Here is a 23,065-nt window from a genome sequence, read left to right on the forward strand (position 1 = left end):
ATTTTGGTTCCAACCCCAAAAATTGATTTACATAAAAAATAGGAAACACATCGATAGCATTAGAAATAGTGCCTAAAGTCCACAAAAAGGTTTCATTTTTTTGAAGAGCCTTCAGTCCAAGTACATAGGTTAATTAATATATTTGTACAATGGTAAAAAATAAAATATATATAGTGTACTTTTTTAAAAGTTTAACACCATTACTATAAAGATATTGTTTTCCACTCCATGACAACTAATGCAATAGAAACAAAATAAATCACAAAAGACTCCAGAAACTTCTGACTTGAGAAGGCTTATGGCTACCATTTTGCCCACAGAGACCACAACCACTGCAGACAAAAACTGGCTTTTGTCTCTCATTACAGTAGGAAACAAGATCAAATAAAGTAATACATCAAAAAGTAAATGCTTTTCCCCATCCAGTATCCAGTAGCTCAGACTATGCAGTATTTCCTTTCCCAGTGAAAGAGTCCATTTAGGCGGTGGTGTCCATGACAACACATCGATGGAGGGAGAAGACAGGCGGGCAAGGAGTGGGAGAGGGACGGGCAAGGGAGAAGACCAGGGGCAACGACAACTGTTCAGGTGAGGGGGAACAGAGCTAGGGGCGGTAATGGACATAGAGACGGGTGAGGTAGAGATGAAGGGGGGGGGTAACTAAAACCTGGTGGGGAGCCTGGGGCCACGGATGGGTGAGATATCGTTGGGACACCCAAGAAGCTCAGTACCACAGAGGTCCAGTCTGAACTGTATTTTTTTAATTGTTTGCTAGTTGTTGTCGTTATGGTGAGAGGTCTTCTCTTTCCTTAGGCTTGGTCACGTAGGGGAGATATGTTGTTTCTCTTCAGTGTTGCATGTAGACTACAGTAGATTTCAGCAAAATTTACAGGCCTGAAAGGAGAGAATAGAAAAAGGAGAAGAGACAGGAAGAGAAAGATAAACAGATAGTTAAGGGTATCTTCAACACAGATCAGTTGCAATCAATTACACAAGACAGGTGATAGGCATCAATGCATTAAAGATTCAGGATGGAGAGGACATAGAAGATTGAAAAACGAATTCTTGGTTCTAGATTTAGACAGAATTTAGAAACGCAATGATCTGTCTTTTTAGCTGGACATGGAAACATCTCCGGGCTTGACAATGACACGTCCTCCTCTGTCATGTCCCAGTTGAATGGGACAATATATATGTATTTTCTATAGTTGTAATGTATCACACACTTCCAAAAAAAAAATGTATGATACCTTTATATCTACACAGGGTCATATATGAAGAATTACATACAAGTAGAGTAGTAAAGGTATCATAAATATCTTACAATGATATAAATCAGATTACAGCATGATAACTTTTAATACACAGGCTGTTACAGATAGTGCTATCAGTATATATTGTACCTTTCCTCACACACAGACACACATACACACCGAAATGTGAGATGTTATCAATCCATCTGCCTGTCTCTCTCTGCCATCCCTCTCCTCTGGACTAGTCTCCTTTCCTCTATGCTGTCACCGCGGGCTGTACTCAGAACTCTCTCCATATCTGTTTCTCTCTCTCTCTTTCTCTGTTTCTCCATTATGACATATACTGTAGCCACTGTATGAGTGTGGTTGTCTTTCAGCCCTGTCTGCAAGAGAAAGAACAGACCCTTCAGGACCATAGGACTGATCCTGCCTGAGCTCACGACTCCGTGTAGAAGTGTGTGTGTCGTTCCTGTTGAAAGTGGAGACACGCTCTCGCTCTGCCGCAGAGCAGCTGGGTTGCTCAAGGTCTATATGCTACACAGATCTGCTATCTGAATGGGGGGACATTAAAAAGGCAATATCTTTAGCCCATAGAAGAGGCATTTTATATCTGATACACAGAAAGATATAACTTGTCCTGACTTTTACTGAAGACCTGTGAGTCTTGAGCTGTCAGTCCAAGAACAAATGCAGCGTACGTTTTTAGGTTTATGTAGGTTTTCCTTTCGAGATCTACTAGGGAAATTCATGCAGTGTAGAAGAAGTTCATAAGAAGTATCAAGTATATAAATGTACATGATCACACTACTATTACTTTCCTTGTTAAATTGAGCATATGGCACATTTAGTCAGCTTGATATGTATTCTGACTGCAGCTACAGCTGTCTACAGCATCCTTTTCTTTGTTTAAGATTTTCAGGGTTGATTTAAGACTTTTCTGTTTTATTTTATGTGATATCTGTCTCTCTTTTTCTGTCTGTCTTTCCTCCTCTGTCTCACGTAAAATTAGAGAGTAGTTTTGAGAAATGTGAAATGTAATTTTGCGAGACATTTTGAGATGAATTGACCCGTAGACTTAACATTTTTCGGAGCGATCAAAGTGTGCCTGATTCAATGGGGGGGAATATCTAATGGGAGGTACTATTGATTTTTTTTATTCTCACAGTTGTTGTTTTCCACTGGCCCTCTTTTCTATTGTGTAGGTGTAAGGGATTCTGAAAAGGAAATCTAAATTGAACAACACTCTGGAGCTGCGTGAGATAGGTTTTGAAAATGTAATGACACTCTGGGAACTTTTATTCATGCATGCAGGCCTTGAAACATACCAATTGTTCCCCCTCTGGCTAAAAACTCATGGCCTGAAACATGAAAATACACAGGTAGATCAATTCACCTCAGCTCTCACACGGAGGCAATGAAGTCCAGCAAAGAGTTGATAAAAGAGACCCTTCCTTCCCTCACTCCCACCCACCTGAGTGAGAATGGGGAAGGAAATGTGACCATCACACCTGCTGTACCTGGACAGGCTGAGACGAGGAGGGAATGACGGAGAAAGAAAGAGAGAGAGATGGGAGGAGATGGAGAGAGCAAGAGAGAGGGAGAAAGGGACAGAGGAGGAGGAGGCAGAGGGATAAAGGGAGACAGAGGGCTGTTTGATCTAATCACCATCACCTTAATTGGGTGAAAGTGCTTCTGGCAGCAGTCAGCTGGAGTTGAGGCAAATGTGATAGCTCACAGGAGGGCTGCCCTCGTAATCTCCAGTCCAGCAGAATTACCATCCTCCCTGCCTGCCTGTGGATTTACTCTGCTCTCCTCCATCTTCATCTCATTCTCAATGTCAATATATCAAGAGACAAGTCTCACAGCATATGGTTAGCCATATCCAATATCTGCTACATTTCTGAAGAGAAGGAGGAATGCAAAGTTTTTGAACATGTAATCATATAGCAGGAACCCTCACTGTCACTCTTTGCTTCCCATTATGGCATCAACGAGAGTAGTTCTGACAAAACTAGAACCAACTCAAATAAAACATTTGATAGCATGAAAAGAAAATCAGTGCTCTTCAAATGATTCATTGCCAAACATGAAATAGTTCTCAAAGAGCCATCATCCAGTAATACAGGCAGGACTAGACTAGACACAGTATAAAACAGGACATTGGAGAACAATTTCAGGGTAAGAGGGTACGAGGGTGAGAGTTTATCAGCCAGGTAATGTCATGCCTATTAAATTAGAACAAAGGGATTAAAAGAGGAATAAGAATGTTACCAAGGAGGAGGAGGATCCTATTTCTCCTTCTCCTAAATAATCTGCTCCTGTAACTGAGTGGATTAGAGCCGAGAGAGTGGCTGTTTGGGCAGGAAAGTGGATTTAAACATCACTGTGAAGGAATTGTTGTTGGCAGACTAAGGCAGGGAGTCTGCCTGGGTATATTCCCTTATTTGTGGATGAATTGCATTTTCTCTCTGAGATTCGTCAGCCAGTCTTTTATCAGATCTCTAGCCGCTTATAAAACCCCACAGAGCTCATCTCGGCCTCAGACAAACACTAACAACAATACACCCACACAGGGAATACATGTCAAATATCCCCTAAAGAGCCTCATCAACCTTTAACTGATAGCTAATAACAGTGGCATCATTGTGAATGTGTCCCAATGCAGTCAACAATATACTGCTATAGCACAACATTCAGCATCTCTGTTAGATTGCAAAAAAATGTTGGACTGTGATGCTGGGCTGGTGATGTTGCATAGACTGCATAGAGGAGATTGCAGGAGGTTGACTGAGCCTTGAGACAGCCCAATGGGAGTGGGAGAGGAAATGTCAACTTGTTTAATACTGCAGCCACTCGTTCACCCATGCCTTTCACGTTATCACCTCCGCTCACATGTGTTTTCCTCATAAGCTTAATACCTAAAAACCTATTCATCTTAAAAAGCCAGTGGTGCCCACAGCGCTCATGTGAAAAATGACTATATATTTACATGCTCCTGTCCATCCAACAGCCCCAACATCACATGATGCTAGACTTCCATTTTAGACCTGACAGAACCTGCTGGAGAGAGATAATACATACACTGTCTTTCTGTCAGGCCATTCACTGACAGGGAGATAGGGGGCACTGTGGTCATCTCTGCCACACTCGCAAATTGGGTTTCCAATCTTATTTAGAGCATTTCTCAACAAAATAGTTATACTACATTTATTAAAATGCTACTAACAATGGCCCTTATTTTGTTATTAAATTGCAAACAGTAAGCACCATCCAGAGAATTTGATCCACAACACAAGAACATACAAAACATACACCAGCTACATCTGTGTTCTTTGACATATGAAATCCACTATAAGCCCAGTTAGACTCTGTTGTCTGAGTTAAAGCAGCATAAATACAAGTGGTATTTGGTGTCTAATGAGTTACGGGTCTGTGGTAAAGTCCTGCTACACGTCGATCACACTGTAGAGGCTCACACATCAAAAGGGACGGACTAAGCTCCTGGATTCAGCCAGGGATTTAGCAGCAGTAAATGCTACAGTAGAATATCTGTGTTCTCTCAACACCGGCTCTGTCCCAGAGGCTTACATACATCATTTAAGAGTGTGTAAAAGTAACACCACCGGAGTTCTTTATCCTTGAAAAGGATCAGGAGGGTACATGTGGACATGGATTTTTTTCTGTGCGGCTGGGAAGAGAGACAGTCACTTTGGAGCCTGCTGCCCAGTGAGGAAGATTGATGGAGCAGCGTCTCTCCTTAGGTTGAGTGCAGTCCTCTCTGGTTGACTTACAGCAACCTCCACCACCCACTCAGTGTTTAAGAGCTTGCCTTCTTGAAGTACACATAGCCTGCTATAGAAGGCCTGCAGAGAGTCACAATGTTAATGTATGCAGAAAGTACATGTGCACATGTTCTGAAAGTGTGTCTTTACAATGTGTGTCTGTCAATGTGAAGGTACATGGACGTACATATGGATGGGAGAGAGTGGGTGTTTGACAGAAGTCCCGTACCGTATGAAATTGTGTGTGTACGTGCGTGTGTATGACTTGTGTCTAATCTCCTCACACCTTTCTCCTCTCTATCTGTCCCTGAGTGGTTGAGCCTGGGTCAGGCTGATGTGCCCTGACAAAAGTAATCTCTCTGTGTGTGTGTATCGCTGTACTGACTCTGATACAGAGGGGACCTCTGTGGCCCAGCTCTCTTCTCTCACCAGCTCCCACTGGGCACACAGACAAAGATTGCCTCCCTCTATATATCACTACCTGTCTCACCATGCTGCACGGCTCAGCTGAATAATATGCTGCAGTGCCTGCTGCTGAGGCCTTACTGTCTCTACATAACACACCCCATTCAGCTATCGTGTTGACCAATGAAAGGACATGCTTGGAGTCCTAGCTGAGGTACATGGTTGGTTAATAAATGCCAGAGTCTATCAGTATAGTATGGTGTGTCATAATGAATGCCAGAGTTTATCAGTACAGTATGGTGTGTCATAATGAATGCCAGAGTATCAGTACAGTATGGTGTGTCTTAATGAATGCCAGATCAAAGGAGGAGAATTTCACAATCCACACTGCCACCCAATTAACATTCACTGTGCACATACACAGACTGATTTCCACAGGGACCACTGATAACAAAGCACTGCTCATCTAGCATATAGAACACACACACAGACAGAGAGACAGAGAGACAGAGACAGAGACAGAGACAGAGACAGAGACAGAGACAGAGACAGAGACAGAGACAGAGACAGAGACAGAGACAGAGACGGAGACAGAGGCTGCTTGGTATGATCAGACCTGTGGGTGTCTTAGGCTCAACACTCTAGAGAGACAGAATGAAAAGTAGAGAGACAGAGAGAGGACAGATGGATAGATACACACCCAAAGGGAGTGTGAGTGAGATATGGAGAGAAAATGAAGAGATGAAGAAAAGAGATAGTGATTGTAAACCAGGGATGGCTGGAGGTTGAGAGATAGATAGAGACAGAGAGTAATGAGTGATAAAGAAGAAGAAAAACAGAGAGAGAAGGGGAAGTGAGAGCGAGAGTGAGAGAGATGAGGGATAGAGAGAGAACGAGAGATGTGAGGTAGAGAGAGGGAATCAGTGGCTGCTTGGTATGATCAGAACTGTGGGTGTCTTAGGCTCAACACTCTCAATGGCTCCACTGTGTGTTGAATTACAGATTACCCCGTCGCCTCCCTCCTCTGGCTCCTCTCCTGCCGAACACTGCACAGAACTCAGCCATAACACCAGCTCAGCCCCAATCCCCCTCTGAACACAGGATAGGCATCTATATAGACTGGCTGTTAGATCTCCTTCATTATGCCTCCCATTCCCAATCGAGGGGTAAATTATACATTTAATCACTAATGGTATAAATGAGATATACAGCTTGAGCTCCCAACAGGAGTCCCTGGGAAGCTCCTGGCTGTAGCAGGGGATGCCAGACTAACGGTGGGGGAGACACAGAAACATCATAAAAAACGGAAGAGATGCTGGGAACACGCCTAAAAGTAGCTGGAAGATGTTTGAGATTTAATGAACGCGTATACTACCCAGGGCATGTCGATATGAGAGGAATGTGGAGTCTGGATATAACTGCTCTTGTTTACTTCTATGGTTTAATAGTTTAAGAACATTGTGGACTCTATTTTAACAAACCTAATGCAACGGTAAAACCTAATGCAAAGGTCAATCTAAGCGCTGGGGGGGTAGTGCTATAAGTTCGAGGGTGTGTCAGAAATATTTTAGCTATTTTCATAAGCACAGTTATTGGCGCAGATGCTGGTATTTGCTCGAAAGGGCTGGGTTTTGATGAATAAACAAGTTGTGGGTGTGTCGAGGCTTGGCCACTGACCGGCCAATCAGAACGTGCTCCATGGCTAAATATGTGGTTGCTTCAAGTTCTGTATTTATTGTCTTTAATGAATTGCCTTGGAATCAACTCCAATTCCAATGTTTCATTTCATTTATTTGAGTAGGGACAGATGCAATAACGTTGACACATTGCAATATACAACATTAAGATGCATTTGCATCATTACGTCCCTAGATAGACAGTAATATAACAAGAAAATTCAGAAAAGAAACACAAACAAAGAAAGAAAATACTAAATAAATAAAGACATAATCATAGAAGTACATACTGTATACATACATTTATATACAGTACATACACCCAAACCAAGCCAATCCACGTCTTAAAAACCCAAGCTGATGGAGAATAGTCATTGCCCTCTAGTCCAGAACCTGTCATTATTTGTTTCCAGAAACCGTTTTAGGAGGTCTATACATGAATTTTACTTTATGTTTAAACTCACTTGAGATTTTGCCCATTCTTAATGTCATCTGGAAGCAAGTTCCAGAGTCTAACTCTTTTCACACAGATTGTTGACTGAGCAATAGCAAACCCTGCACATTAGAATTCTACAGTTAGCGCTAGTGCCCCCGAGAGTGCATGTACCTGTAGATTGCAATATTGTCACTAAGTTACAGAGTGATTGTGGCATGAGTCCACACAAGTATTTAAAAATCTAAATTACATCGATAAATGTACTGTCAAAACTAAACAAATTATGTGCACATTGCAGTGATGGTGCCTTATCGGATTTTTGTCTAGAATTTTCAAGGCTCTATTGTAGAGTGATTCTGTGTCCATGTTGTCATGAGGTAGGATAAATGTGAAACGATTATTGTGTGTAAAAACAAAAGTGCAGTATCAAAGGGTTTCTTATTAATTTAAAACAGATGAGACTTGCTTTCACTGTTCTGCATATTTCTTTTGTATGTTTATCAAACTTAAGTTTAGAGTATAAAATGATTCCAGGATATTTAACATCAGAAACCTGCTTGATTCGCTCTCCTTTGATCATAATGTTGAGTGATTCTACCATTGGCTGTTAATCAGTAATAGTTTGTTAAACAGCTTACAGAAACAAAATAACTAAATGTAGACCTATCCCATCTTTGCTAAATACAGTGCCTTTGGAAAATATTCAGACCCCTTGACTTTTTCCACATTTTGTTACCTTACAGCCTTATTCTAAAATGGATTAAATAAACAAAAATCCTCAGCAATCTACACACAATACCTCACAATCACAAAGCAAAAACAGGTTCTTAGAAATGTTTGCAAATTTATTAAACATTAAAAACAGAAATACCTTATTTACATAAGTATTCAGACCCTTTGCTATGAGACTCAAAATGGATCACAGGTGCATCCTGTTTCCATTGATCATTCTTTCTACAACTTGATTGGAGCCCACATGTGTTAAATTCAATTGATTGGACATGATCTGGAAAGGCACACACCTGTCTATATAAGGTCCCATAGTTCACAGTGCATGTCAGAGCAAAACCCATGAGTTCGAAGGAATTGTCCGTAGCACTTCGAGACAGGATTCCTTGGAGTTTGCCAAAAGGCACCTAAAGACTCTCAGACCATGAGAAACAAGATTCTCTGGTCTGATAAAACCAAGATTGAACTCTTTGGCCTGCATGCCAAGCGTCACGTCTGGAGGAAACCTGGCACCATCCCTACGGTGAACCATGGTGGTGGCAGAATCATGCTGTGGGGATGTTTTTCAGAGGCAGGGACTGGGAGACTAGTCAGCACAGCACAGCACAGCACAGCAAAGCACAGAGAGATCCTTGATGAAAACCTGTTCCAGAGCGCTCAGGACCTCAGACTTGGGCAAAGGTTCACCTTCCAACAGGACAACAACCCTAAGCACACATTCATGACAACGCAGGAGTTGCTTTGGGAGAAGTCTCTGAATGTCCTTGAGTGGCCCAGCCAGAGCCCGGACTTGAACCCGATTGAACATCTCTGGAGAGATCTGAAAATAGTTGTGCAGCAACGCTCCCAATCCAACCTGACAGAGCTCTGCAGAGACAATCTGCAGAGAAGAATGGGGGAAACTCCCCAAATACAGGCGTGCCAAGCTTGTAGCATCATACCCAAGAAGACTCAAGGTTGTAATCACTGCCAAAGGTGCTTCAACAAAGTACAAAGTTAAGGGTCTGAATACTTATGTAAATGTCATATTTCAGTTTTTTATGCTTTCTATGGGGTATTGTGTGTAGAATGACGAGGGGAAAACAATATTTGATAAGGCTGTAACGTAACAATGTGGAACAAGTCAAGGGTGGGGCCACAGTGTCTCCTGACCCCTCCTGTCTCAGCCTCCAGTATTTATGCTGCAGTAGTTTATGTGTCGGGGGGCTAGGGTCAGTTTGTTATATCTGGAGTACTTCTCCTGTCCTATTCAGTGTCCTGTGTGAATTTAAGTGTGCTTTCTCTAATTCTCTCTTTCTCTCTTTCTTTCTCTCTCTTGGAGGACCTGAGCCCTAGGACCATGCCCCAGGACTACCTGACATGATGACTCCTTGCTGTCCCCAGTCCACCTGGCCGTGCTGCTGCTCCAGTTTCAACTGTTCTGCCTTATTATTATTCGACCATGCTGGTCATTTATGAACATTTGAACATCTTGGCCATGTTCTGTTATAATCTCCACCCGGCACAGCCAGAAGAGGACTGGCCACCCCACATAGCCTGGTTCCTCTCTAGGTTTCTTCCTAGGTTTTGGTCTTTCTAGGAAGTTTTTCCTAGCCACCGTGCTTCTACACCTGCATTGCTTGCTGTTTGGGGGTTTAGGCTGGGTTTCTGTACAGCACTTTGAGATATCAGCTGATGTACGAAGGGCTGTATAAGTAAATTTGATTTGATTTGATTTGAAGGGGTCTGATTACTTTCCGAATTAACTGTATGGTAGAGACATGGGGTTTGGACTATATTTTTTCTTACGTAATTTTCTATTGAATGGACATATTTGTTTAAACCTTGAATGAATTAATAATTTTATGGGTAAACACCCTACAAACTAGCATCACTACATCTCTATCATCATGACAGTATACGGGTGTTTGTTAAGTCTCCATTCAGGTGTGCTGCAGACCTACTAAAAAGTACGAGGTGGATGTCATCTGAATGCATTTCATTTTCAGGGACTGTAACACTTTACTGGAGGTTTCACCTATTGAGTGAAGTTTCAGTTCAACCTATAGAGCTCGTTACCCCTTAGAACTGCTGTATACTCACAGAATAGGGACAGCAGGACTAGAGTTACTGTATACTCACAGAGTAGGGACAGCAGGATTATAGTTACTGTATACTCACAGAGTAGGGACAGCAGGCCAAGGGTTACTATATACTCACAGAGTAGGGAAAGCAGGACTAGAGTTACTATATACTCACAGAGACGGTAGAGCAGGACTAGAGTTACTATATACTCACAGAGACAGTAGAGCAGGACTAGAGTTACTATATACTTACAGAGACGGTAGAGCAGGACTAGAGTTACTATATACTCACAGAGTAGGGAGAGCAGGACTAGAGTTACTATATACTCACAGAGTAGGGAGAGCAGGACTAGAGTTGCTATATACTCACAGAGAAGGTAGAGCAGGATTAGAGTTACTGTATACTCACAGAGTAGGGAGAGCAGGACTAGAGTTGCTATATACTCACAGAGTAGGGAGAGCAGGACTAGAGTTGCTATATACTCACAGAGTAGGTAGAGCAGGATTAGAGTTACTGTATACTCACAGAGTAGGGAGAGCAGGACTAGAGTTACTATATACTCACAGAGTAGGGAGAGCAGGACTAGAGTTACTATATACTCACAGAGAAGGTAGAGCAGGATTAGAGTTACTGTATACTCACAGAGTAGGGAGAGCAGGACTAGTCCCAGCAGCAACATCAGGTTGGAGCGTACAGAGCCAGCACCACTGCAGTCCATTCTGTTTTTCTTACAGGTGCACACCTGGACCTTAATCTCGGTGCTGTTGGAGAGCGGAGGCAGGCCAGAGTCTGTCACCACCAGAGGCAGCTGGTAGTTGGCCCTCTTCATATTCTGTAGCAGCATGATCTGAGCATGTGTGTCTGAAACATATACCAGCCAATGAGGTTAACTGACAAGATAATTATGTTTTGATACTTCCATGCTGGATTACATGCCATACTCTACAAACATGAAAATTATACAGGCAAGAGATAAATTAATATAAATGCATAAGCACGCACACACTCAGCTTGGGGTAAAATTCCAATGTAATAATAAAAAATGTAAAATATCTATTTCATTCTTAGTAAACTGAAAAGTTTAAGCTATTTCTTTCAGACATTTATCCAACTGTACATTTTGAATTAAAGTCACTTCCTGAATTGAATGTATTCAATTCGAACTGACCCCCCCCCCCCAAACACACATATACACACACACAAATGGTTGTGCATTAATGGATAAATGACAGACCCCTCTAGCATGCTTATAATGATTAGCCTTCTCACATGATATGGGATAAGCGGCAGAATGATGTACCCTGTAATTCCCCACTATACCAATATAAATGCCTGTAGCAGCCTAGTGAGAGTACTGTTCAGTAGATAGCAGCCTAGTGAGTGTACTGTTCTGTGGAAAGCAGCCTAGTGAGTGTACTGTTCAGTAGATAGCAGCCTAGTGAGTGTACTGTTAAGTAGATAGCTGCCTAGTGAGTGTACTGTTCTGTAGAAAGCAGCGTAGGGAGTGTACTCTTCTATAGGTAGCAGCCTAGTGAATGTACTGTTCTGTAGGTAGCAGCCTAATGAGTGCACTGTTCTGTAGATAGCAGCCTAGAGACTGTACCATTATGTAGATATCAGCCTACTGAGTGTACTGATCTGCAGGTTGCAGCAGAGTGAGTATACTGTTCTGTAGGTAGCAGCCTAGTGAGTGTATAGTTCTGTAGATAGCAGCCTAGTGAGTGCATAGGTCTGCAGATAGTAGCCTAGTGAGTGCCAATAGCAGCCTAGGGAGTGTACTGTTCTGTAGGTAGCAGCCTAGGGAGTATACTGTTCTGTAGGTAGCAGCCTAGTGAGTTTATAATTCTGTAGATAGCAGCCTAGTGAGTGTACTGTTTTGTATTAAGCAGCCTAGTGAGTGTACTGTTCTGTAGGTAGCAGCCTAGTGAGTTTATAATTCTGTAGATAGCAGCCTAGTGAGTGTACTGTTTTGTATTAAGCAGCCTTGTGAGTGTACTATTCTGTAGTTAGCAGCCTGGGGAGTATACTCTTCTGTAGATAGCAGCCTTGTGAGTGCACTGTTCTGGAGATAGCAGCCTAGTTAGTGTACTGTTCTGTAGATAGCAGCCTTTTGAGTGTACTGTTCTGTAGGCAGGAGCCTAGTGAGTTTAATGTTCTGTAGATAGCAGCCCAGTTAGTGTACAGTTATGTAGGTGGGAGTCTAGTGAGTGTGTAGTTATGTAGATTGCAGCCTAGTAAGTGTACTATTCTGTAGGTAGCAGTGTATGGAGTGCCTGTAGCAGCCTAGTGAATGTACTGTTCTGTAGATAGCAGCCTAGTGAGTGAACTTTTCTGAAGGTTAGCATACTAGTGAGTATATAGATACTAGTAGGTAGCAGCCTAGGGAGTGTGCTGTTCTGTAGGTTGCATCCTTGTGATAGTACTGTTCTGTAGTTAGCAGCAAGTGAGTGTACTGTTCTGTAGATTGCAGCCTAGTGAGTGTACTGTTCTGTAGATAGCAGCCTAGTGAGTGAACTTTTCTGAAGGTTAGCATACTAGTGAGTATATAGATACTAGTGAGAGTACTGTTCTGTAGATAGCAACCTAGTGAGTGTACTGTTCTGTAGATAGCAGCCTAGTGAGTGTACTGTTGATAGCAGCCTAGTTAGTGTACTGTTCTGTAGGTAGCAGCCTAGGGAGTGTAATGTTCTGTAAGTAACTGTCTGAACTCACTGTTGACCCTGGAGACCTTCCACGTGTTCTCCAGCCCTGGCTGCTTCCCCAGCTCGATCTTAAAGGGCCCAGTGTTGGGGTGGATGTCCCTGTCCCGCCCCCCCACTATCACCACACTGTCCCTGGCGTCTTCACACACCCGTACCACAGATGGGTGAACGTAGGGAGCATTGTCATTGTAGTCCTCCAGGTGGATGACCAGAGTGCCAGTACCAGTGGCTGGTGGGCTACCTGTGAGAAGGACACAATTTACACATGTTAGTAAAACATCAACAACACAGCTATCTCTGTTACAAACACACAGCACTGTTCTGAAAGCCTAGTGTACTGTAACTAAACATTTCTCTGGTGTTTTGGGACATTTTTATTTCAGGTTTGCCAAGTCTATCCCCCTGCAACTATTTCCAAGTATCAGTTTCTTTCCACTTGAATCCAGTCAGGCGGTTCCAACTTCCTCAGATACTAGCTCTGTGGTTCCCTTATCTCTTTCCTTTGTTTCTGAGCTTCATTTAACTTGATAAAGAACCGTACAAAACAAACTGTGTGTCATTTCCAGACCAAAAGGAACATGAATCACTTGGATCATGGTTAAATGATAATTGGCTCCTGAGTGGGGCAGCAGTCTAAGGCACTGGATCGCAGTGCTAGAGGCGTCACTACAGACCCTGGTTCGATCCCCTCACTACCGGCCGTGATCGGAAGTCCCATAGGGCGGCGCACAATTGGCCCAGAGTCGTCCGGGTTAGGGGAGGGTTTGGCCGTCATTGTAAATAAGAATTTGTTATTAACTGACTTTCCTAGTAAAATAAATGGGGGAAAAAGTGGTTGAGAGAGACTTGGCTTGGCAGCGAGAGCAGGTCTTTGTTGTTTACATGATATTACTCTTAATTGAATGATGCAGAGAGATGGCACTGCAGCATCAGAAATGATGTGCTGTATGAGTTTGTCCAAGTCCCAAATGGCACCCTATTCCTCTAATCTCTTAAAAACAGAACGTTTAGTTCCAAAATGGTACCCTATTCCCTAGTGCACAACTTTTGGCCAAAAGTAGTACATTAGGAAATAGGGTACCATTTGGGACACAGCCTTTCTGTTGCATTGAGATTAGAGGTGATTTGAAAAGTGGCTGCATGCAAAACAACTCTGGAAGTCACTGGCAATTACCCACAGATGACAAGATCAGAATTAGAGAATCATCTTACCGCTATCAGCTTTCCAGGTACCTGGAAAAGTTTGAGTGAATAGGAGGCGATGTGTGTCATAAATGTCAAACTGTTCAAATGAGAGCCTATTTCATTTTTATGGCCGTGTTATTGGTTAGGTGGTGCTTTGAGCGGCATTGGCTGGAGAAAGACTAAACAAAGACAGGATAAACCTTTCGAAGCACTGTAAATCCCACCAAGAATTATACCTAAAGTTTTTACTATAAAAATCCCAGCAGATATAGGCTTATCTAGACTGGAGATAAACTTCTCAGACACACTGACCCATAGGGCAGAGTGGGGTTAGGTGAGATAAAGGGTTAGTTGAACCAACCATTGGTTCTTGGAAACATACGCAAACAAAATAGCTGCGAGCAGCAATGAAAAGGGTTCACAGGATGACAGAATGGACACAAGATCAGTTGAATAACAAAGCATTTTCATGTTTATCTCTCAATACCATGATGATGATGCAAGTGAAGTTTAGTCTAATACCATAGTTTATGAATATTTATAAATATACACTACATGACCAAAAGTATGTGGACACCTACTCGTCGAACATTTCATTCCAGAATCATGGGCATTAATATGGAGTTGATGCCCCCTTTGCTGCTATAACAGCCTGCACTCTTCTGAGAAGGCTTTCCACTAGATGTTGGAACATTGCTGCGGGAACTCGCTTCCATTCATCCACAAGAGTATTAGTGAGGTCGGGCACTGATGTTGGGTGATTAGGCCTGGCTCGAAGTCTGCGTTCCAATTCATCCCAAAGGTGTTCGATGGAGTTGAGGTCAGGACTCTGTGCAGGCCAGTCAAGTTCTTCCACACCGATCTCAACAAAATATTTCTGTATGGACCTCGCTTTGTGCATGGGGGCATTGTCATGCTGAAACAGGAAAGGGCCTTCCCCAAACTGTTGCCACAAAGTTGGAAGCATTGTCTAGTGTCCTTGTATGCTGTAGCATTACAATTGCCCTTCACTGGATCTAAGGGGCCAAGCCCGAACCATGAAAAACAGCCCCAGACCATAATTCCTCCACCAAAATTTACAGTTGGCACCACGCATTCGGGCAGGTAGCGTTAACCTGGCTGGTGTGCGGCTGCTCAGCCATGGAAACCCATTTCATGAAGCTCCCGACAAACAGTTACTGTGCTGATGTTCCTTCCAGCGGCAGTTTGGAACTCTGGAGTGAGTGTTCAACCAAGGACAGAGGATTTTTACGCGCTACCCTCTTCAGCACTCAGTGGTCTCAACGGTCTCATTCTGTGAGCTTCTGTGGCCTACGGCTTTGCGGCTGAGCCGTTGTTGCTCCTAGATTTTTCCATTTCACAATAACAGCACTTACAGTTGACCGGGGTAGCTCTAGTAGGGCAGAAATGTGATGAACTGACTTGTTGGAAAAGTGGCATCCTATGACGGTGCCACGTTGAAAGTCACTGAGCGCTTCAGTAAGGCCATTCTACTGTCAGTGTTTGTCTTTGGATAATGCATGGCTGTGTGTTAAATTGTATACACCTGTCAGCTATGGGTGTGGCTGAAATAGCTGAATCCACTAATTTGAAGGGGTGTCAAAATACTTTTGTAGTGTATATATGCTGACTGCGCAAGAGGCAGGACTTCCTGTTTCTAATTTTCCCTGATAAAATATCCACTTTTTACTATGATTGCCTCGCCTGGTTCACCAACTACTTCTCTGATAGAGTTCAGTGTGTCAAATCGGAGGGTCTGCTGTCCGGACCTCTGGCAGTCTCTATGGGAGTGCCACAGGGTTCAATTCTTGGACCGACTCTCTTCTCTGTATACATCAATGATGTCGCTCTTGCTGCTGGTGAGTCTCTGATCCACCTCTACGCAGACGACACCATTCTGTATACTTCTGGCCCTTCTTTGGACACTGTGTTAACAACCCTCCAGGCAAGCTTCAATGCCATACAACTCTCTTTCCGTGGCCTCCAATTGCTCTTAAATACAAGTAAAACTAAATGCATGCTCTTCAACCGATCGCTGCCTGCACCTGCCCGCCTGTCCAACATCACTACTCTGGACGGCTCTGACTTAGAATACGTGTACAACCACAAATACCTAGGTGTCTGGTTAGACTGTAAACTCTCCTTCCAGACCCACATCAAACATCTCCAATCCAAAGTTAAATCTAGAATTGGCTTCCTATTTCACAACAAAGCATCCTTCACTCATGCTGCCAAGCATAACCTTGTAAAACTGACCATCCTACCAATCCTCGACTTCGGCGATGTCATTTACAAAATAGCCTCCGATACCCTACTCAACAAATTGGATGCAGTCTATCACAGTGCAATCCGTTTTGTCACCAAAGCCCCATATACTACCCACCATTGTGACCTGTACGCTCTCGTTGGCTGGCCCTCGCTTCATACTCGTCGCCAAACCCATTGGCTCCATGTCATCTACAAGACCCTGCTAGGTAAAGTCCCCCCTTATCTCAGCTCGCTGGTCACCATAACATCTCCCACCTGTAGCACACGCTCCAGCAGGTATATCTCTCTAGTCACCCCCAAAACCAATTATTTCTTTGGCCGCCTATCCTTCCAGTTCTCTGCTGCCAATGACTGGAACGAACTACAAAAATCTCTGAAACTGGAAACACTTATCTCCCTCACTAGCTTTAAGCACCAACTGTCAGAGCAGCTCACAGATTACTGCAACTGTACATAGCCCACCTATAATTTAGCCCAAACAACTACCTCTTTCCCTACTGTATTTATTTTATTTATTTATTTATTTTGCTCCTTTGCACCCCATTATTTTTATTTCTACTTTGCACATTCTTCCACTGCAAATCTACCGTTCCAGTGTTTTACTTGCTATATTGTATTTACTTTTCCACCATGGCCTTTTTTGCCTTTACCTCCCTTATCTCACCTCATTTGCTCACATCGTATATAGACTTGTTTATACTGTATTATTGACTGTATGTTTGTTTTACTCCATGTGCAACTCTGTGTCGTTGTATGTGTCGACCTGCTTTGCTTTATCTTGGTCAGGTCATAATTGTAAATGAGAACTTGTTCTCAACTTGCCTACCTGGTTAAATAAAGGCCACATAATAGGGCAACAATATATGATTACACAGATATAATAATCACAATATTTCTCATTGTTTGTCTGCTTAATTAAAATCTAACATGTATTTGCATGAGACAAAAATTGGCTCCTGTGCTGCCACTGGTGCCAATTACATCTATAGCGCCACCAACTGGTGGTTTAGGAGGAGATGAGACACAATCAGACACAACAGCTGTTCAATCTGAACTAAAGAAACAGATGAAATGTTTTTGGGAAATAAAAAATAATATTGCGATCCCAATGGGAAATACTTATTCTTTCTCACTGTTAATGTGTTTATAGAAGGGTAAGGACAAATAGTCACTTCTGCTGTCTGCATCCTCAGACTGTTCGTCGTCGAAAAGATTTTGGGTGAGGTTCAACTAACAGGGTTTAGGACCACCAAGATTTAAGTTTCAGTATCAAAAATGGTATGTTGCTGTTTTTATTTTTTATTTATTTCACCTTTATTTAACCAGGTAGGCTAGTTGAGAACAAGTTCTCATTTGCAACTGCGACCTGGCCAAGATAAAGCATAGCAGTGTGAGCATACAACAAAGAGTTACACATGGAGTAAACAATTAACAAGTCAATAACACAGTAGAAAACAAAGGGGGGGTCTATATACAATGTGTGCAAAAGGCATGAGGAGGTAGGCAAATAATTAAAATTTAGCAGATTAACACTGGAGTGATAAATGATCAGATGGTCATGTACAGGTAGAGATATTGGTGTGCAGAAGAGCAGAAAAGTAAATAAATAAAAACAGTATGGGGATGAGGTAGGTGAAAAGGGTGGGCTATTTACCAATAGACTATGTACAGCTGCAGCGATCGGTTAGCTGCTCAGATAGCTGATGTTTGAAGTTGGTGAGGGAGATAAAAGTCTCCAACTTCAGCGATTTTTGCAATTCGTTCCAGTCACAGGCAGCAGAGTACTGGAACGAAAGGCGGCCAAATGAGGTGTTGGCTTTAGGGATGATCAGTGAGATACACCTGCTGGAGCGCGTGCTACGGATGGGTGTTGCCATCGTGACCAGTGAGCTGAGATAAGGCGGAGCTTTACCTAGCATAGACTTGTAGATGACCTGGAGCCAGTGGGTCTGGCGACGAATATGTAGCGAGGGCCAGCCGACTAGAGCATACAAGTCGCAGTGGTGGGTGGTATAAGGTGCTTTAGTGACAAAACGGATGGCACTGTGATAGACTGCATCCAGTTTGCTGAGTAGAGTGTTGGAAGCCATTTTGTAGATGACATCGCCGAAGTCGAGGATCGGTAGGATAGTCAGTTTTACTAGGGTAAGCTTGGCGGCTTGAGTGAAGGAGGCTTTGTTGCGGAATAGAAAGCAGACTCTTGATTTGATTTTCGATTGGAGATGTTTGATATGAGTCTGGAAGGAGAGTTTGCAGTCTAGCCAGACACCTAGGTACTTATAGACGTCCACATATTCTAGGTCGGAACCATCCAGGGTGGTGATGCTAGTCGGGCATGCAGGTGCAGGCAGCGACCGGTTGAAAAGCATGCATTTGGTTTTACTAGCGTTTAAGAGCAGTTGGAGGCCACGGAAGGAGTGTTGTATGGCATTGAAGCTTGTTTGGAGGTTAGATAGCACAGTGTCCAAAGACGGGCCGAAAGTATATAGAATGGTGTCGTCTGCGTAGAGGTGGATCAGGGAATCGCCCGCAGCAAGAGCAACATCATTGATATACACAGAGAAAAGAGTCGGCCCGAGAATTGAACCCTGTGGCACCCCCATAGAGACTGCCAGAGGACCGGACAGCATGCCCTCCGATTTGACACACTGAACTCTGTCTGCAAAGTAATTGGTGAACCAGGCAAGGCAGTCATCCGAAAAACCGAGGCTACTGAGTCTGCCGATAAGAATATGGTGATTGACAGAGTCGAAAGCCTTGGCAAGGTCGATGAAGACGGCTGCACAGTACTGTCTTTTATCGATGGCGGTTATGATATCGTTTAGTACCTTGAGTGTGGCTGTGGTGCACCCATGACCGGCTCGGAAACCAGATTGCACAGCGGAGAAGGTACGGTGGGATTCGAGATGGTCAGTGACCTGTTTGTTGACTTGGCTTTCGAAGACCTTAGATAGGCAGGGCAGGATGGATATAGGTCTGTAACAGTTTGGGTCCAGGGTGTCTCCCCCTTTGAAGAGGGGGATGACTGCGGCAGCTTTCCAATCCTTGGGGATCTCAGACGAGATGAAAGAGAGGTTGAACAGGCTGGTAATAGGGGTTGCGACAATGGTGGCAGATAGTTTCAGAAATAGAGGGTCCAGATTGTCAAGCCCAGCTGATTTGTACGGGTCCAGGTTTTGCAGCTCTTTCAGAACATCTGCTATCTGGATTTGGGTAAAGGAGAACCTGGAGAGGCTTGGGCGAGGAGCTGCGGGGGGGGCGGAGCTGTTGACCGAGGTTGAAGTAGCCAGGCGGAAGGCATGGCCAGCCGTTGAGAAATGCTTATTGAAGTTTTCGATAATCATGGATTTATCAGTGGTGACCGTGTTACCTAGCCTCAGTGCAGTGGGCAGCTGGGAGGAGGTGCTCTTGTTCTCCATGGACTTCACAGTGTCCCAGAACTTTTTGGTGTTGGAGCTACAGGATGCAAACTTCTGCCTGAAGAAGCTAGCCTTAGCTTTCCTGACTGACTGCGTGTATTGGTTCCGGACTTCCCTGAACAGTTGCATATCACGGGGACTATTCGATGCTATTGCAGTCTGCCACAGGATGTTTTTGTGCTGGTCGAGGGCAGTCAGGTCTGGGGTGAACCAAGGGCTGTATCTGTTCTTAGTTCTGCATTTTTTGAACGGAGCATGCTTATCTAAAATGGTGAGGAAGTTACTTTTAAAGAATGACCAGGCATCCTCAACTGACGGGATGAGGTCAATGTCCTTCCAGGATACCCGGGCCAGGTCGATTAGAAAGGCCTGCTCACAGAAGTGTTTTAGGGAGCGTTTGACAGTGATGAGGGGTGGTCGTTTGACTGCAGCTCCATAGCGGATACAGGCAATGAGGCAGTGATTGCTGAGATCCTGGTTGAAGACAGCGGAGGTGTATTTGGAGGGCCAGTTGGTCAGGATGACGTCTATGAGGGTGCCCTTGTTTACAGAGTTAGGGTTGTACCTGGTGGGCTCCTTGATGATTTGTGTGAGATTGAGGGCATCTAGCTTAGATTGTAGGACTGGCGGGGTGTTAAGCATATCCCAGTTTAGGTCACCTAACAGAACAAACTCTGAAGCTAGATGGGGGGCGATCAATTCACAAATGGTGTCCAGGGCACAGCTGGGAGCTGAGGGGGGTCGGTAGCAGGCGGCAACCGTGAGAGACTTATTTCTGGAGAGAGTCATTTTCAAAATTAGTAGTTCGAACTGTTTGGGTATGGACCTGGAAAGTATGACATTACTTTGCAGGCTATCTCTGCAGTAAACTGCAACTCCTCCCCCTTTGGCAGTTCTATCTTGACGGAAGATGTTATAGTTGGGTATGGAAATCTCTGAATTTTTGGTGGCCTTCCTGAGCCAGGATTCAGACACAGCAAGGACATCAGGGTTAGCAGAGTGTGCTAAAGCAGTGAGTAAGACAAACTTAGGGAGGAGGCTTCTGATGTTGACATGCATGAAACCAAGGCTTTTTCGATCACAGAAGTCAACAAATGAGGGTGCCTGGGGACATGCAGGGCCTGGGTTTACCTCCACATCACCCGCGGAACAGAGAAGGAGTAGTATGAGGGTGCGGCTAAAGGCTATCAAAACTGGTCGCCTAGAGTGTTGGGGACAGAGAATAAGAGGAGCAGGTTTCTGGGCATGGTAGAATATATTCAGGGCATAATGCGCAGACAGGGGTATGGTGGGGTGCGGGTACAGTGGAGGTAAGGCCAGGCACTGGGTGATGATGAGAGAGGTTGTATCTCTGGACATGCTGGTAGTAATGGGTGAGGTCACCGCATGTGTGGGAGGTGGGACAAAGGAGTTATCAGGGGTATGAAGAGTGGAACTAGGGGCTCCATTGTGAACTAAAACAATGATAACTAACCTGAACAACAGTATACAAGGCATATTGACATTTGAGAGAGACATACAGCGAGGCATACAGTAATCACAGGTGTTGAATTGGGAAAGCTAGCTAAAACAGTAGGTGAGACAACAGCTAATCAGCTAGCACAACAACAGCAGGTAAAATGGCGTAGACTAGGCAACGGGGCCAACAGATAAAACAAACAAGCAGAATGGAGTACCGTGATTAATGGACAGTCCAGCGTGCATCAGCTATGTAGCCAAGAGATCAGTGTCCAGGGGGCAGCGGTGGATGGGGCAGCTGTAGCAACCTCTTAAGTTTTATCTAAAGAGTGCAATTAGAAGCTGGAGTTTTGATGAAGATTGAGATTGTTTGGGACAAGGCCCTGTAATTTATTTTAACACAACACTAAAAGAGACTATATCAGCGAAGACAGATGTCACAGGAAACATGCAGATAATGGTCATTTATAGTGAGACAAGCAGACACTGTGCTTGGCTAGAGTTTAATGAAGCCAATTGTTTTCTGTTGACTTCCAAAATGAATATTCCTTCACCTAATCACTCACTGTCTCCCTCCTTCCTTCTCATCATCATCATCATATCCTCAGAATCAACCTGTCTCAGCAACAAAACAAAAAAAAGTCCTCTACTTCACTCTGCTTCGTCACGGAGATTAAATTAAACTAATATGTGTGTTGAGACATTAAATCATTATCCATTGTATGTTTGCATTGATAGGCAATTTGGTCAGAGTTCAAAATTACATTAAACAAATTAATATTACAACAGAGTAACAATATATTTCCCTTCCCCTCCATATAGGCTACACAATATTGTTAGCAGTATAAATTCACACAGTTTAAATTAATCTTTGTAACCATTGACATTGCGTGTTTAGAGAGAGAGCAGGCTTATTATGAATAATCCATTCTGGTATGCGTCAGGCTGCATGTCTAGATCCCTCCTCAGGTCCAATGAGTGAACCCAGTCAGTTCAGTTATCTGGTCTACTGTCAGAGCCCTGTCTGTGGGCCCCTGGCCTTGCAGCTCTGCTATTCTCCTGTAGCAGCCCAGAGATGAGAGGTGGATCGGGAGACGTGGACTGATTGACTTGTCGGGCTGGCAGGCTGGGAGGCTGCAGGCTGTGAGGAGAGACGCTCCCTTCTTCCTTCTCTTTCCCAGAAGCTGTCTGGAGGCCAACACACTTTCCTGTTTTCTCGCTCTCTGCTCTCTGGGAAGGAAATGAGGGACAGGTTTGTGTTGTGACCGGCAGCAGTTTGAAATGGAGCGAGCGGAGCTTCTCCCTGGCACACAGCGTGATGGGCTAAATCTATTTCTGCTCCTCTTTTCATCTGGGGAACAGGCTTTGTAGAGCAGTACAGAAAAACAACATCACATGGGCTACAATGAAATAGAAGAATCCTGTGGTCAGTCAAATGCTCTTTATTTCTTGTAAGAGAAGGTTACTGCTGTGGAATATTTAATAAGAGAAAAGTATGTTTTTTTTTGAGAAAAGACTGTTCTCTTTATAATCTCTCCAAACATATAGGCTTTCTCTAGATGAAAGGGCCTACTCACATTCCACTAAGAGCTGAGAATGCGGCCATTCAAAACTCGTAGAATACTTACCTGGCTGGCTGCTGCTTCTTTTCTCATTAGAACACCCACTAAGTGTAGGAATACCAGCAA

At 43.7% G+C, this 23,065-nt stretch overlaps 1 protein-coding gene across 3 annotated transcripts in view; it reads right to left on the reverse strand.

Moving 5' to 3' along the window:
- Positions 1-255: 255 nt before the first annotated feature.
- LOC109889307 (cadherin-13) overlaps positions 256-23,065 on the reverse strand; it is a 582,397-nt gene continuing 559,587 nt past the window's right edge. For all 3 annotated transcript variants that reach the window (XM_031822709.1, XM_031822708.1, XM_031822710.1), the window contains 3 exons: positions 13,058-13,288; positions 10,988-11,206; positions 256-894 (listed from right to left, as the gene is read on the reverse strand). In XM_031822709.1, coding sequence (XP_031678569.1) covers positions 887-894; positions 10,988-11,206; positions 13,058-13,288 — 458 coding nt within the window. In that variant the 3' untranslated portion in view covers positions 256-886. The remainder of the gene's footprint in view (positions 895-10,987; positions 11,207-13,057; positions 13,289-23,065) is intronic.

Source organism: Oncorhynchus kisutch, linkage group LG4 (assembly GCF_002021735.2).
Source record: "Oncorhynchus kisutch isolate 150728-3 linkage group LG4, Okis_V2, whole genome shotgun sequence".
NCBI classification, from domain to species: domain Eukaryota; kingdom Metazoa; phylum Chordata; class Actinopteri; order Salmoniformes; family Salmonidae; genus Oncorhynchus; species Oncorhynchus kisutch.